Here is a 12,477-nt window from a genome sequence, read left to right as displayed (position 1 = left end):
AAACATTTTTTTTTTTCCGCCAAGTTCTGGTTTGGAATACAAATTTCTTGGCTAAATGCCTTCAGCCAACACTGAATGAAAGGCAGCAAGCATCATTTATGAAATTAGAGCTGATACAGAGGACAAGAAAACAGTTTGCTGTGCGATTAGCTCTCTATTTAGAGCATGGTCAAAGGAGAAAGACTGATGCAATTCTTTCGCCAGAGTAGTGTCACCCAGGTAACGTAGACGAAATGCAATGTACACTTCTGTTTCACATCCATCGAGGACTCTCTGTATAAGCGCACATAGCCATAGGTGGCTTGGGGTGAAGCTCACTTTTCATTTTCTGCTTGGTTATTATGTGAAATATTTTTTTTTTTTCAATAAATATATGGTTGTGTGAATAACTCGATTCATGCATCATATATATAATATTCCATTTTACAAATGTTCTAATTGCAAAATAAATATATAATATTTCATTTTTTGAATATTTGGTATAGCACTCAGTGCCGAGACACCTGCACAGTACTGCATGTCACATGCACCGTGGAGCCCCTTGTACTCGATGCCCTGCAAATGAGCGCCTCAGTTGCAGTCTTTGACTCTTACTGCGAGCACTTCTGCCTAAGGTGCGCGTCAACGTTGGCCCGATGCAGGGATCGTGCACACAACTAAGCGCTGCAATCTGCAGTATTAGCGGCGAGAATTTGGAGTGGCGCCCTCTTGAGAGTGACATCACGGCCATGACGCCGCTCAGTCCAGCTCGCTCGGCTGCCACGCGCGCTTATTTTCTTGGTGTGTGCTTGGGGTATTGGCGGCTTGAGCCGTACTACTGAAGGTTATTTCGGATTATTTCTGTTGCCATGCGTGCTCCGCAGTTTCTTCTTTGAAAGCGCGTGAGTCATGAAAATTTGCGATTTGGATATCGCAAGCTATGTGGCGCTGAAGGGGTCTACTGGGCTGGCAATGCATATATGCACCCTGTCTGTTAATAAAATTTGCTTAAAAAGAAGGTCTGTAAGTTCAACACGTGAAGTTATTTATGATGCTCCTCTAAACACTTAACATTCTCTTATTACTTAAGTATCAGAGACATAGCATTTTACAATGAAGAAATACCTTTACATTTGGTGTCAACATTATAAGTCCGTGTTAGAAGGACACTGCCCAGCGACGCTGTCATCATAATTCTTATCACTGCGGTGAGTTGTTTTAGTCAAATGTGGCAACTGTATCAATGCCTAAATGGAAGACATAGGCGCGCATTTTGCGTGAAAAAGTTTGGTACTACTTCACCGTTCTGTGAAATAGGCACCCAGAAACACATTGGTTATTAAGACGACGGTGCATTGTGTATAGTATATATATACTTCACGAACACCATAACAGCAACCACACGAAAGAAAATTTCGTGGTTAAGATCGAGAACCATGCAATCACCTGCAAGCGATGGAATGTGTCATAGTGGCCCTCACTAGCTTTTATCGACGATATGGCACACCCCTGCCGCAACGGAAGCAACTGACTGTCGTTATGACGAGGCGCGCTTTGTTCGCAAAACCCAGCATTTCACTACATCTTCGAATTGAAACCATGAAGTAGCTCTTTACAGCTCCAATAACAATGCCTATAGCATACTCGAGGCGCTACAGCGCAGCTTAGGCAGCGTTGAAATGGAAAATGCAAACACATCCTGCCTCAACCTGTCTCGACCTTGCGTTGTTTAATTACACAGACTGAAAACTATTTTCTTCGTCAGTGCATAAAAGAAAACCTCGCGTACCCGCCTCTTAAAGAAGACACCACAAGTATCACATGAACACTTGACCTCCACTGGGGAACAGTGATATCTTCAATATGTGCAACACTACTGACGAATGGGCCTTAGGCTTCTTGCTGGCTGCAGCGAACCGGTCCAAGAGGCATATTTCACTCAAATATTTGACTGCAGCAGCCTGTGTCAGTTCTCCCAACAGATTCATCATGTCTGTTTCTCAAGCAAGAAGCACCAGTAAATTGCTCAAGTGAGTTGAACGTGTAGTACGGAAAAGGAATAAATATTAGTAGATTCCTTTTTGTGTGCTGCAAACAGCTGTAAACCTCAATCAGCTTTTCTTCAAGTTACCGCCACTTAAATTTAACCGGTGAAGAATGGCCTAATTTTGGGAACCAGTTAAAAACAGAAGTGGCGCTGGCCGAATCAAAACTGCAGTATAGTTAAGTCCTCGTGTTACTGCCGAGGGTTTCTGTGAAGAAATAGAAAAATTCGATATTATACCGTGAACTATTCGTCGTGAGCAAACATGTTTTAGCGGGTTAAAATCACGATAAATGTTGTAGAAGTCATATATAGTCAGCGTTTATTTGTGACACGCATATTGCACCATGGTGTCTATGGAATCTTAGCTAGATTCTTATGTGCTCTGCTTTTGCGTCTATGCTTTTATTATTCACGTGAGCTACCACTGGAAAGTGTAGATCCGCGCATGAAAAACACGTAATGGGCTGGTCTGAGCTCCCTTGGGTGGCACTATAGCATTGCCCTCGAGAAATATATTGTCGTCTAGGAAATAAGCTCCTTGATTACCTTTTCGCGAACTAAGACATCGTAAAATATATATTTGAGAGGCCTGTCATAAGTATACAAGCATTGAGAACGAGGGCGAACAAACGGAAACACTGCAGAAGGCGTGCAGACACTGCCCGAACTGCAGCAGACGACAGGCGCGAGACCGTGCCCTGACGTCATGCGAGCGGCGCTCGCAGCGCCCCTCTAGGTCGTTCTCGGGGCTAATAGAGTCGCATCGCCTGGGGCCGCCTCTATCGGTACAAGGTTTATCCAGGTCGACAAAACCGATTGAAACAATAACACAACGGAGACAGAGAGAATGGCAACAAGAACAGTGCATATTTTGTAAAGTGCCAAAGCATGTGTGGAGATCATGCCAGTTAGCTGCTGGAAAGTACACAGGTATGCAGATAATCTTGGACACACGGCAACAAAGTTACCGCCACTTCATCAGCTGTCAATCTAACCTGTACGTGTGATCTCTGGACCAATCACTTATGAGGCACCTGTACGAATATAGCAGCAAGCGTCCAATGGTTTCCACTCTGTTACCACATTAGGCATTTGGCCTAATTGGTGCTGCTTCGTCGAACATCAGCGACTAAAGTCACGGTTTGTTGCCATATATACGCAGATTTATTTGCAGCAGTTGCGCGACACTTGGGATTCAGACAAGGCGCCTCAAAAACTAAAGCGAGTGTAGGGAATGGCAAGAAAAATGTTCAAGGACAGCAGCCATCTTTGCAACAAACCGTATGGTGGCCTTTCATTCTCAATGCTGTTCGTAGATGCACATTAGTCTCTTTGTAGGTTTCAGCAACCTGTCACAAGACTAGCTTTGGATTACATCGATGGCGTGAAAGGGTCATGTGACTAGTGCGCTGACTGCCCAGCTAGCCACCCTTGCCTGGCTGCATACATTTGGGTGGACATTGAATAGACAAGGAGGAGGGAGGTGGGGGGGGGGCAGCATCGCTCAAACTTGCCAAGACCCTTCAGATTCAAGAATCTTTGACATGTGGCAAATCAGCCAAACTTGACAATGAAAAGGCCCCTGCCCTTTACCATTAATGCCGACCACAGTCGATTTGCACAGCAGCATGCAACGATGGCTATGTACAGTGCAGAGGGCTGATCGAATCATGTGATGCCCAGTTCAAGCTCTCGTCTGCCGCGCAGATTGGCCTTACGATGACCCACTTGCTGTAAAGGTGGGAAAGCCCTTCTGTATTTTGGAGGAAGACAACTAAGAACCTCACTAATATTCAGTCAAGCGTTACGTCACTAATTATTCAGCTTCAAGCAATAAAAGCACATAATTCTATTAAATAATATTCAATTCTTGGCTTTTATGTGCCAAAACCACGATTTAATTAGGCGACATGCCGTAATGAGGGACTCCGGATTAATTTTGACCACCTGGGGTTCTTTCAGGTGCACCTAATGCACAGTAAACGGGTGTACTTGTATTTCACCCCCCTCAAAATGCAGCTGCAGCAGCCAGGATTCGATCCCATGCCCTCCGGCTTAGTAGTGTAACACCATAGCCCCTACACCACTAGAGTGAGTTTAATTCTATTCAATAGGCATCCTATTATTAAATAAATTATTTTCCAGACCATCATATGCTATAACAGCTGTAATCAGTGTTGGCATACTAACTTGAATTTTCCTTCAATAAAAGTATACTGTAATTATATCTTGATTTCTATTTATCAAAGGTATTGATAGAAGTGATCAGCATCATGATTTCTTACGCTAAATTTGTAGGCATTAACACTTGTGATACATTTCTTGATGTTCGATTTAATGTATGGCTTTCTTTTGTTGATTTGAAATCTATTATAAAAAATGTGTTCAAGTTTCCATGTGCATTACATTCATAACTAATTCTACTCAAAATGAAAAATGAAACCAATTCTTGATAAAAATAAAAAGCTCAGTGAAAAGTAGCTAGCCACACTGCCATAGAACGAGTTGTCTGAAGAAAGCGACGCTCGGAAACATCGCAAGGTGGCTCCATGGTGCATGGAATGCCCTCCTGTAGACAATGGTTGCGCTAGCCTCCAGAAGTGTGGCATTTCTAGTGCAAAAAATGGAATTGGATATGACTTTCTTTGGTCGGCGGACAGCAAAAATAAGGTGTCGTCGGACTCTGATAGCCACTAGCCGCTAAGATTCAGATGTATGCGTGTTTGTGTGCCATTGTATGTTCCATAACATCATTTCAACAGGGTACACATTGACTCAGGTTTTGTTACTTGATGTGTGCAGTAGAACTAGCACCAAGTTATTTTTTTATATATTTGGACAGTAATATAACTGTGCGTTACAATCGGTGGCGTGGTAGAATCTGGTAAATACAGTAACACTTTCTGGCACCAACTAATCCTGTCTGTTCAAAATACAGTTGATGCATTCATTACATCTGCAGCATCATTAAAGACATGTAGTAGCAGAACATATTTGTAATCCTGAATTTTCCAGCCAGTTTTACTGGGTCTTGAAACACACACTCCACGCCTGAACTCTCAAAGATGCCTAAAGCGTGGAAGCAATACAGTGTAAGATATTTCACATTAATTCTGCTTAGACAGCAGCAAGGTGCTTCAGAAGGCTGCCTAGTGCAAATAATTACTATCATAGACTAGAGGAGAACCAACTGCCTGACAGCATACTAGTGTCACAGCAGATAAGTTGACATCTATCTCGTAACTCTTTTGACAAACACACTTGATGTGTACTGATCAATTTTTGAACGCAGTCTAATCACAAGCACTTTAAGGTGTTTCTGATGCATATAAGACATTTTTAGTGTTTTCATTAGTGTTTCTTGTTTTGAGGTGATTTCTTAGGATTTGCAAACACACAGTGCCTGAAAGGGATTTGCTTTCAAAGGGCTTCTGTCACTGCATATGCATAAGATGTGGGACAGAAAGATATGAAAGCCTTCTTCATGTCTGCCCTTTCTACTGCTTTCTTCTCTCTTTCTGACACTTCTGTGTGTTGCTCAAATCACTGTTAAATTGTCACCAACTAGACTGAATGTCAATCCTGCATACTCTTTCCCCAGGGAACCAGCTGGTGTTCTCACTGGAGACTGCTTCGGACTGTGCTAAGGACAACAAAACCAGCTCGTATGGGTTTCGTTGCCAGGTAGCTGGGTACGAGGGTGTCTCCCCCGGTTCAGCAGGGGGCTTGCTTCATCTCGAGAAGGAACTGTCGTACCTTGGTGGCATGTGTGCCGCTTCCCTGCTCCGTCGTGACCTCATCCTCCCGACAGGTACAGTTCTGTTGGTGTCGAGCATGCAGTCGGTGCATGCACAGAACATGCAGGCATTGTTTCTTTTTTCCCCAGGTTTTGTTTTTAGTTGAAGGGGCAATCAAACTTTTTCTGTTGAAGGCTTGAGACTTGCTTTTGCTTTTCATGTACTATCAGCAATCGATCAAATGTATACAACGGAGCGCATGATTATTGTGCAGCCTAGCAAAAAAAAAAAGAAAACAAAGGACAAAAACATGTACAACCAACTGTGATGTGTTGCTTGGGGTTGCTCAACACGTGAAGAAAGAAATAGGAATTATGCTTTGGAATCCCGACATATACATCAATTTCAATAAAACAAGAGAAACCAGACGCAAGCACAGCAAAACGATTGTGATGCCACCGACTAAAACTACTGCTTATCGCTTCTCGTTTTTCCCTCGAACTATAGCAGAGTGGAATGCTCTACCGCAAGAAGTCGCTTGTATGTCCTCGTCCTCGGTTGATTCATTTGTGGCTGCCTCACAATCTTTGCAATGAAGCGTGTTCGTTTTAGAATCACCATTTTCCTATTTTTGTAATTTTGTACATGCTGCCTTTCCCGACGCAATAGTCTGTGTCATTAAGCATTCTTTCTTTATGGTTCCTCGTAACCCAAGTTTTTGTTATTTTGACTTGCAGTGCCTACTTTGTATACACTCACTCCTGCCTGGACTGCCAAGAGGCAGTTGGCAGTATGTAATAAATAAATAAATAAATAAATAAATAAATAAATTCCGATGGGTCTCTTGTTCACATATCTGTAGCACGGGTTTGTATGCAAGCGACGTGCAAACTATCGGTCTTTCGCTGCTTTTCTGTGCGTGGTGCGAGCCTTGTGTAATGTGTTCTTGTCTTCTCATTTTTCATAATTTCTTCATATGTACTGTCCACTCCTGCCCACGGCCTTCTCTGAAGGCTGGCAGTATTTATCAAATAATAATAAATAAATAATTTCTTTTGGTTTATGCTTTTGACGTGGCTGATAACTTCATTCCTTGCGTGCTCAGCTTACCAGGAATGTCATGGAGCCTCATTCAAACATCACTTCATTTGTGTGATTAAAGTTTGGTACCATTTATCACATTTTATTACGGAACCCATGCTAATTGTGGTATTCTCCTTTCTTGCAATAGTGTTGCCAAGTGACATGGAAGAGGACATGGAGGTAGCAGAGCCTCTTGCACGTCAGGTGAGGAACACAATAATTTATGTGGAACTGTATCTTATGATTCATTAATTTTATTGCATTTTCAACCCTTCCAGGTGTTTAGCAGCCATTCAGCATTGCTCTCACGGGGCTTTGCGCTTGCACATCTGCCCACAATACAGCAAGCATTAGAAGGTTCGTTGTCATTCAGCGACCACTCCAATGAACGACCTTTCCTTCATGACTTTGTGTCATGCACACCTGGAACAAGTGGTGGCCGGCTTGCAAGGTAATGAATTGTTAACAGCTTTTCTGATGGTGTAATAACTGCAGTTTAGTCACTTGTGATTATCTTGCATCTTAATTATTTTGTTTCCTGCTGGACACATTGAGTTCATTAAATACATTTCTATCTTTTGCCGACTGTATAAACCATAGGCGCTTGCATGGCCCCATGGAGGAAAAAAAAAATGACTAGGAGAGAGCGTGGCATCAGGCAGCTAGTCCTGGCAAGCCAACCTCCTCTGACACCACCCCTCCCTTCCTTCCTTGAGGGCCCATCTTCATGTTGGCTCTTGGGAAATAGGCCCCCCAATGTTGCCGGAACTTTCAGGGCATTGTTTGGTTCATGGTAGCACTTAGAAACGCTCTTGTCACATTCAACCCTCGTTACGTGCTCTCCGCTGTACTCTTCGTGCAGTTGGTGGCTAAAAATTAGTACCGCTTATGTATCATGTGGTGACGGAATATTTCCCATAAGCCTTTCCTTTATATTTCTTTATGACTAGGCTTCAAGATTGTGGCACTGCACTCCCTCCTAGTCTTTTTCCCTCTATGCATGGCCCACTGTGCCTCAAATTCTACAACTTGCACTCAAAATTGCGTTGTTACACATCATACAACGCTTTGGATCCACACAGTTAAGGTTTACAAGCTGATCTCTCTCTTCGATTACTGTCAGGCTTGCATTTTGAGGAAAGAAACAGAAATTTTTAACTTAGCGTTCCTGTTTTTGACGAAATCTGCCTGAGTTATGGGTATGGTGTACTTGTTAATACAATGTAGAGAAAAAAATATAGTTTTTTTTTAGTAGGAATGGGAATTGAGCTTCTGCAGAATGCAATTTGCCCTCCTTACCATTCAGTAAAACTGTAAGGCGGCTTGGGTGCTTTTTCTTTATACAAATTTTGATTTTGTGTTCACACCTTTTTTTTTATGCATGTGTGTGCTTTTCATTGTTACCAGGTGGCTGCAGCCTGAGTGCTGTGTGGACCCAAAGCAGTGTGAATTGATCTGCAGTCAGGAGGAGCTCAAATGCGGGTGGCCATCTGTCATCACAGTCTTTACCAGAGACCAGTATGCATACCTGGTGCATGTGCCCAACATGAAGGTACTTCTTGCTGCATGTATTCTTTCAGCTGGCAAGATGTTACAGGGACTGGGTCATTTTTCACATCATACTACCACTGTGACTCAACTGCCTTGCTTTTATTATTTTTATTTCTTAGATTTTTGTTTTTCAGAGTGTAGCCAAAAAGCACTTTAACCACATGCTATGCATCAGAAGGCATATACATAGTTCCAAATTATGGCAAATTATTTGTGATTTCTGTGAGTGATTAGCTATAATGCAGAACTAAGTTTGCTTTGTAGCTGCGTCAAAAACGTAAAGAACCCACACATACACCTCTTTCTTGAAGTTCCATATTATTCAGAGTGGTTAAATCACGTGGTGAATTCCAATGACAGATTCGGAGTACTTCTGGTAGTAGTTTTTCTGCTCCTTACAGAGCAAGTCTATCCCATTGGAAGATTGAGAATGCCTCCCATATCTTTCATTGGCAGATTGGGAGCAGCTCCGCCACTACATCCACATCACGGAGCAGTGCTCTCTACTCCGCAAAAATTGATCTTAGTCAACTGGAAGCCGCTTGATGTCAGGCGCAGGCCACCCACAGCCAACATACTGCTATGGTGCGCGTGCCCATGAATGCGAATCACAGTCTCTTGGAAGCAATGAATGCTTCTTTGCATCATCAACTTTCACTTTTTACTGCTTGTGGAGAGGAATGATTCATCTAGCTCAACCTTTAAATCAACCAGCGGGCACTCAAACGACGAAGAAGCTTTGGAAGTTAGTGTATTCAAGCAAGCTTTTGACATCATGTTTCTGCCACCAGCCAAGAGACCGAAAGTTGCGTGTTTCGTCGACGACATCTTTTGCCAGTATTCAGATGAAGCAGTAACAACGGCTCCTTTTTGAATGTTTGGATTTTAACTGCCTTTACCTTGGTTGATCAAATGCGGATCCGAAGGCACTTCAGGATCTCTCAGTGTGTTGCCACCGAACTGATCACGGGCTTTGCTGCGTCTTCGATGTGCCCGACACACAATCACGGTGACGAGAGAAATAGGCTTAAATGCGGTGTGACTTCTATTAGAATACAGGAGGCTAAAAAGAAATACGAAACTTCTAAACACAAGGCGTGTGCAAGTTCAAGCCGAAAATGGCGAAAAATGCCAAGAACACTTGGTGCTTTCGGATGCAGATGTGCGCTAGCGCCCTGCCAATTGCTCTGGCGGGAGTGCCTGTGGTTCAATTGCAGATTTCATTCTGTAGCCCTCCGCCGTAGCGGAGTGCTTCACTGCAGAGTTCATCGGCCTCTCTGAATCTGCCGTTGGAATTCGCTAACAGACTGCTTACTTACTTGCTATTTTAAAATCACGTCATTGTGTTCATTCATTGACTACACCTTGGCGCATGCACAAGTGTTGTGGTCTAAGTCCCTTCCTTTCTCAATGTTCTCATGCTTATTGGAATGTTTTACTTATTCAGGTGGAAGTGAGGGCAGTGCCTATGAATGCCTACAACCAGGAACATGCTCCAGGCTCGGCAGGAGCTGGCTCCAATGACCAGAGTGGCCTCCTGACCTTTGGTGGCCACCCACCCCCATCACTGGATGTCCCATACGAAGTCACTGTGAGAGACAAGATGCTCTACTATGCCATTACCACAATGAGGGTGAGTCACAAGGAACTGCTACAAGCACGGTAGGAGGTATAGATGTCTTTAGAGGTTGAAACAAAGGCATGTGTTGTACACAGGTAGGTTCCTATTATCAAGGGTTCTCTTCTTTTCACTGCAGAGGTCTGTAATGGAAATAATGTGGCTGTAGTTAGCAAAAACCTTAAGTACAAGCCTTGGAACAGAACTTGTAGTTAGTCTGGGCAGTGAAACCACAGTTAGCATTGGTTTTAATAAAGTCATAGGAAACATGACACAACTGCATTGTACACAGTATCCTAGTGAGATAGAAAAAGGCTTAAAAAGTATTGTGGCAAACACTGATCAACATTGTGTATGTGAACAGAGGATTTTCGCAGAGATCCTTTATGCAGCAGCAGGTGTTTCTTGCTTCCAAATTCTTCCATAGACCTTCTTCATTATTTTTGGAGCAGATTTCACTGCACATCTAGTCCAGTATGAATAGCTTAGCTTGTACTAGATGAGCTATTGAATCTGGCATTCTTACACCACTGGCGAGGAAGGGACACTAGTACCAGACTTGCATTAGTAGTGCTTGTGCCTTTGCTTGTATTTGAAGTGTGGCATTCATCATATCGATTGCCTCCTTCAGTGTATGTGGGCCCACCTGTGAAATTTCACATAATGTGCATTACAAAGTGTTTGCAAAACTGCGCTCTGTTTAGGTTGGTTTTTGTCAACATCTTAGTATAGATACACGTCCGAAAGCAACTGCTCGAATAAATTTCGCTGTAATTGAGAGAACTGCACCTTTTAAGTGCTTGATACTTTTAAATAGGGGTGTGCGAATATTCAAAAAGTTCCAATATTATTATTATATGTAATAATAATATATAATAATAATATATAATAATAATATATAATAATAATATATAATAATAATATATATGAATATGAATATTGTATACTATACGAATATTGTTAAGTGGTAGTGACGGTGAAGAAGGCAGCAAAACTGTGATGACAAAACTAGCGCTTCATTGGGTGAACCTGTGCCCTCAAAAGCAAGTTACATTCAAAGAACAACGATAGCGGCGAACACAGTCGGTGATCGTGGAAAGTCTGATCAGCGGGTCAAGTGTGTCGGCTTTTATACATCAGTCATCGCAGGTTCCAGAGTAATCGCTGGTGCCCGCGTGTCTTCTTGAAAGTTCTACGCCATTCGCGTCGCACATACATGAAATCAGATTACACAAGGTTCGCAGACAACAGACAGCAGGAAGAACTACGTATAGATAACTTTTGAGAAACTTCCGATACATGCAGGCGCGGCCTGCGCTGTGCGATAATATTTGTTAGGCAGTCATACGTGGTCACCCGATGAAGATAAACAAGTACATCTGTCATATTATATTATATTAATACGTATAATATATATACAAATATAATAATATTAATATTATAATACCATATTCGTATTCCATTTGTAAAATAGATATTTGAAGATGTTTAAATATTCAGTTGGATGCGAATATATGAACCGAATCGAATATATTGCTGGCCGTGCGGGAGCAAACACGGTTCTTAGCATTTGTTCTTATCTAATCTAAGACTATTGGAGCGATTTTGTGCTTAATTTTGTGATGATTTCCTGCTGCTAAAGAAATTTAACCTCTGAAGCACACTAAGCCTCTAAACTTCTAGACTCTACGTAAAAGCCAGCCTCTCAGTAGCAAGGGGCACGGGTTTGCAGACAGCGAGGGTGCACTTTTTATTTTTTTATTTTTGCAGTGCCACCGCCAATTCTGAGCATAATGCTTGGCAGCAATGCGATGAGTAATGACTGGCGCAGCATCAAATGCCTCCAGTTTTATGGGCATTCGGTGTGGTATAATAAGGCACAGGCTGGCAAGGACAGCTAGAGGGAATTACTAAAGTTTCCAAGTTAACATGAGCCAATACACAATGTTTTAGTATAACAAATACTATAGTCAGGGACAACTTTAGAAAAAAGGAGCATTTACTCCTCCAAGGCCGGTGGTGAGAGCGCGCGACACCTCAAGCGATGCCTATGTGCCATTTCGTGAAAAGTCTCGCAAGGTTTCTTGTGTCTCTCCTCCTCGTTCACACCGTCCGCATTCGCAGATGAGGTTAGGCATGGAGATCTCGAGCCAAACTGTGAGCCGACGTGTTGCCGGGCACAGCCGCGTGAGCTGGGGTCCACACGAAAGTTTTCAAGCCGCTTAGGGGGCGCTGCTTGAGGACATGGTATGCCTGTTTGGAAATTCTACCACGGACGAAATTGGCGATGGCTTGCTTGCCATCACCGATGAACCGTCATTGGCTTCCACATGCATGGCCATGGCAATCACAGTTTCCTCTGTACCACACTCGGCCAGCTATGATTGTTGTCTGTTCTATCAATCCTCCGTTGTTATCCGCTACCACCACAGTCATGAGGTCGCTGCGTCTGTGTGGACCAC

General features: G+C 42.9%; 1 protein-coding gene across 1 annotated transcript in view; it reads left to right on the top strand.

Annotated features, from left to right (window-relative positions):
• hiw (MYC binding protein highwire) overlaps nt 1-12,477 on the top strand; it is a 287,002-nt gene that overhangs the window by 150,599 nt on the left and 123,926 nt on the right. The window contains exons 42-46 of the mRNA XM_065451052.2: nt 5,628-5,837; nt 6,995-7,050; nt 7,125-7,297; nt 8,254-8,398; nt 9,845-10,030. Coding sequence (XP_065307124.2) covers nt 5,628-5,837; nt 6,995-7,050; nt 7,125-7,297; nt 8,254-8,398; nt 9,845-10,030 — 770 coding nt within the window. The remainder of the gene's footprint in view (nt 1-5,627; nt 5,838-6,994; nt 7,051-7,124; nt 7,298-8,253; nt 8,399-9,844; nt 10,031-12,477) is intronic.

This window comes from Dermacentor albipictus, chromosome 3 (assembly GCF_038994185.2).
Source record: "Dermacentor albipictus isolate Rhodes 1998 colony chromosome 3, USDA_Dalb.pri_finalv2, whole genome shotgun sequence".
Classification (NCBI taxonomy): domain Eukaryota; kingdom Metazoa; phylum Arthropoda; class Arachnida; order Ixodida; family Ixodidae; genus Dermacentor; species Dermacentor albipictus.
Note: the sequence above shows the minus strand (reverse complement) of the source record. Positions and strands in the feature narration are given on the sequence as shown.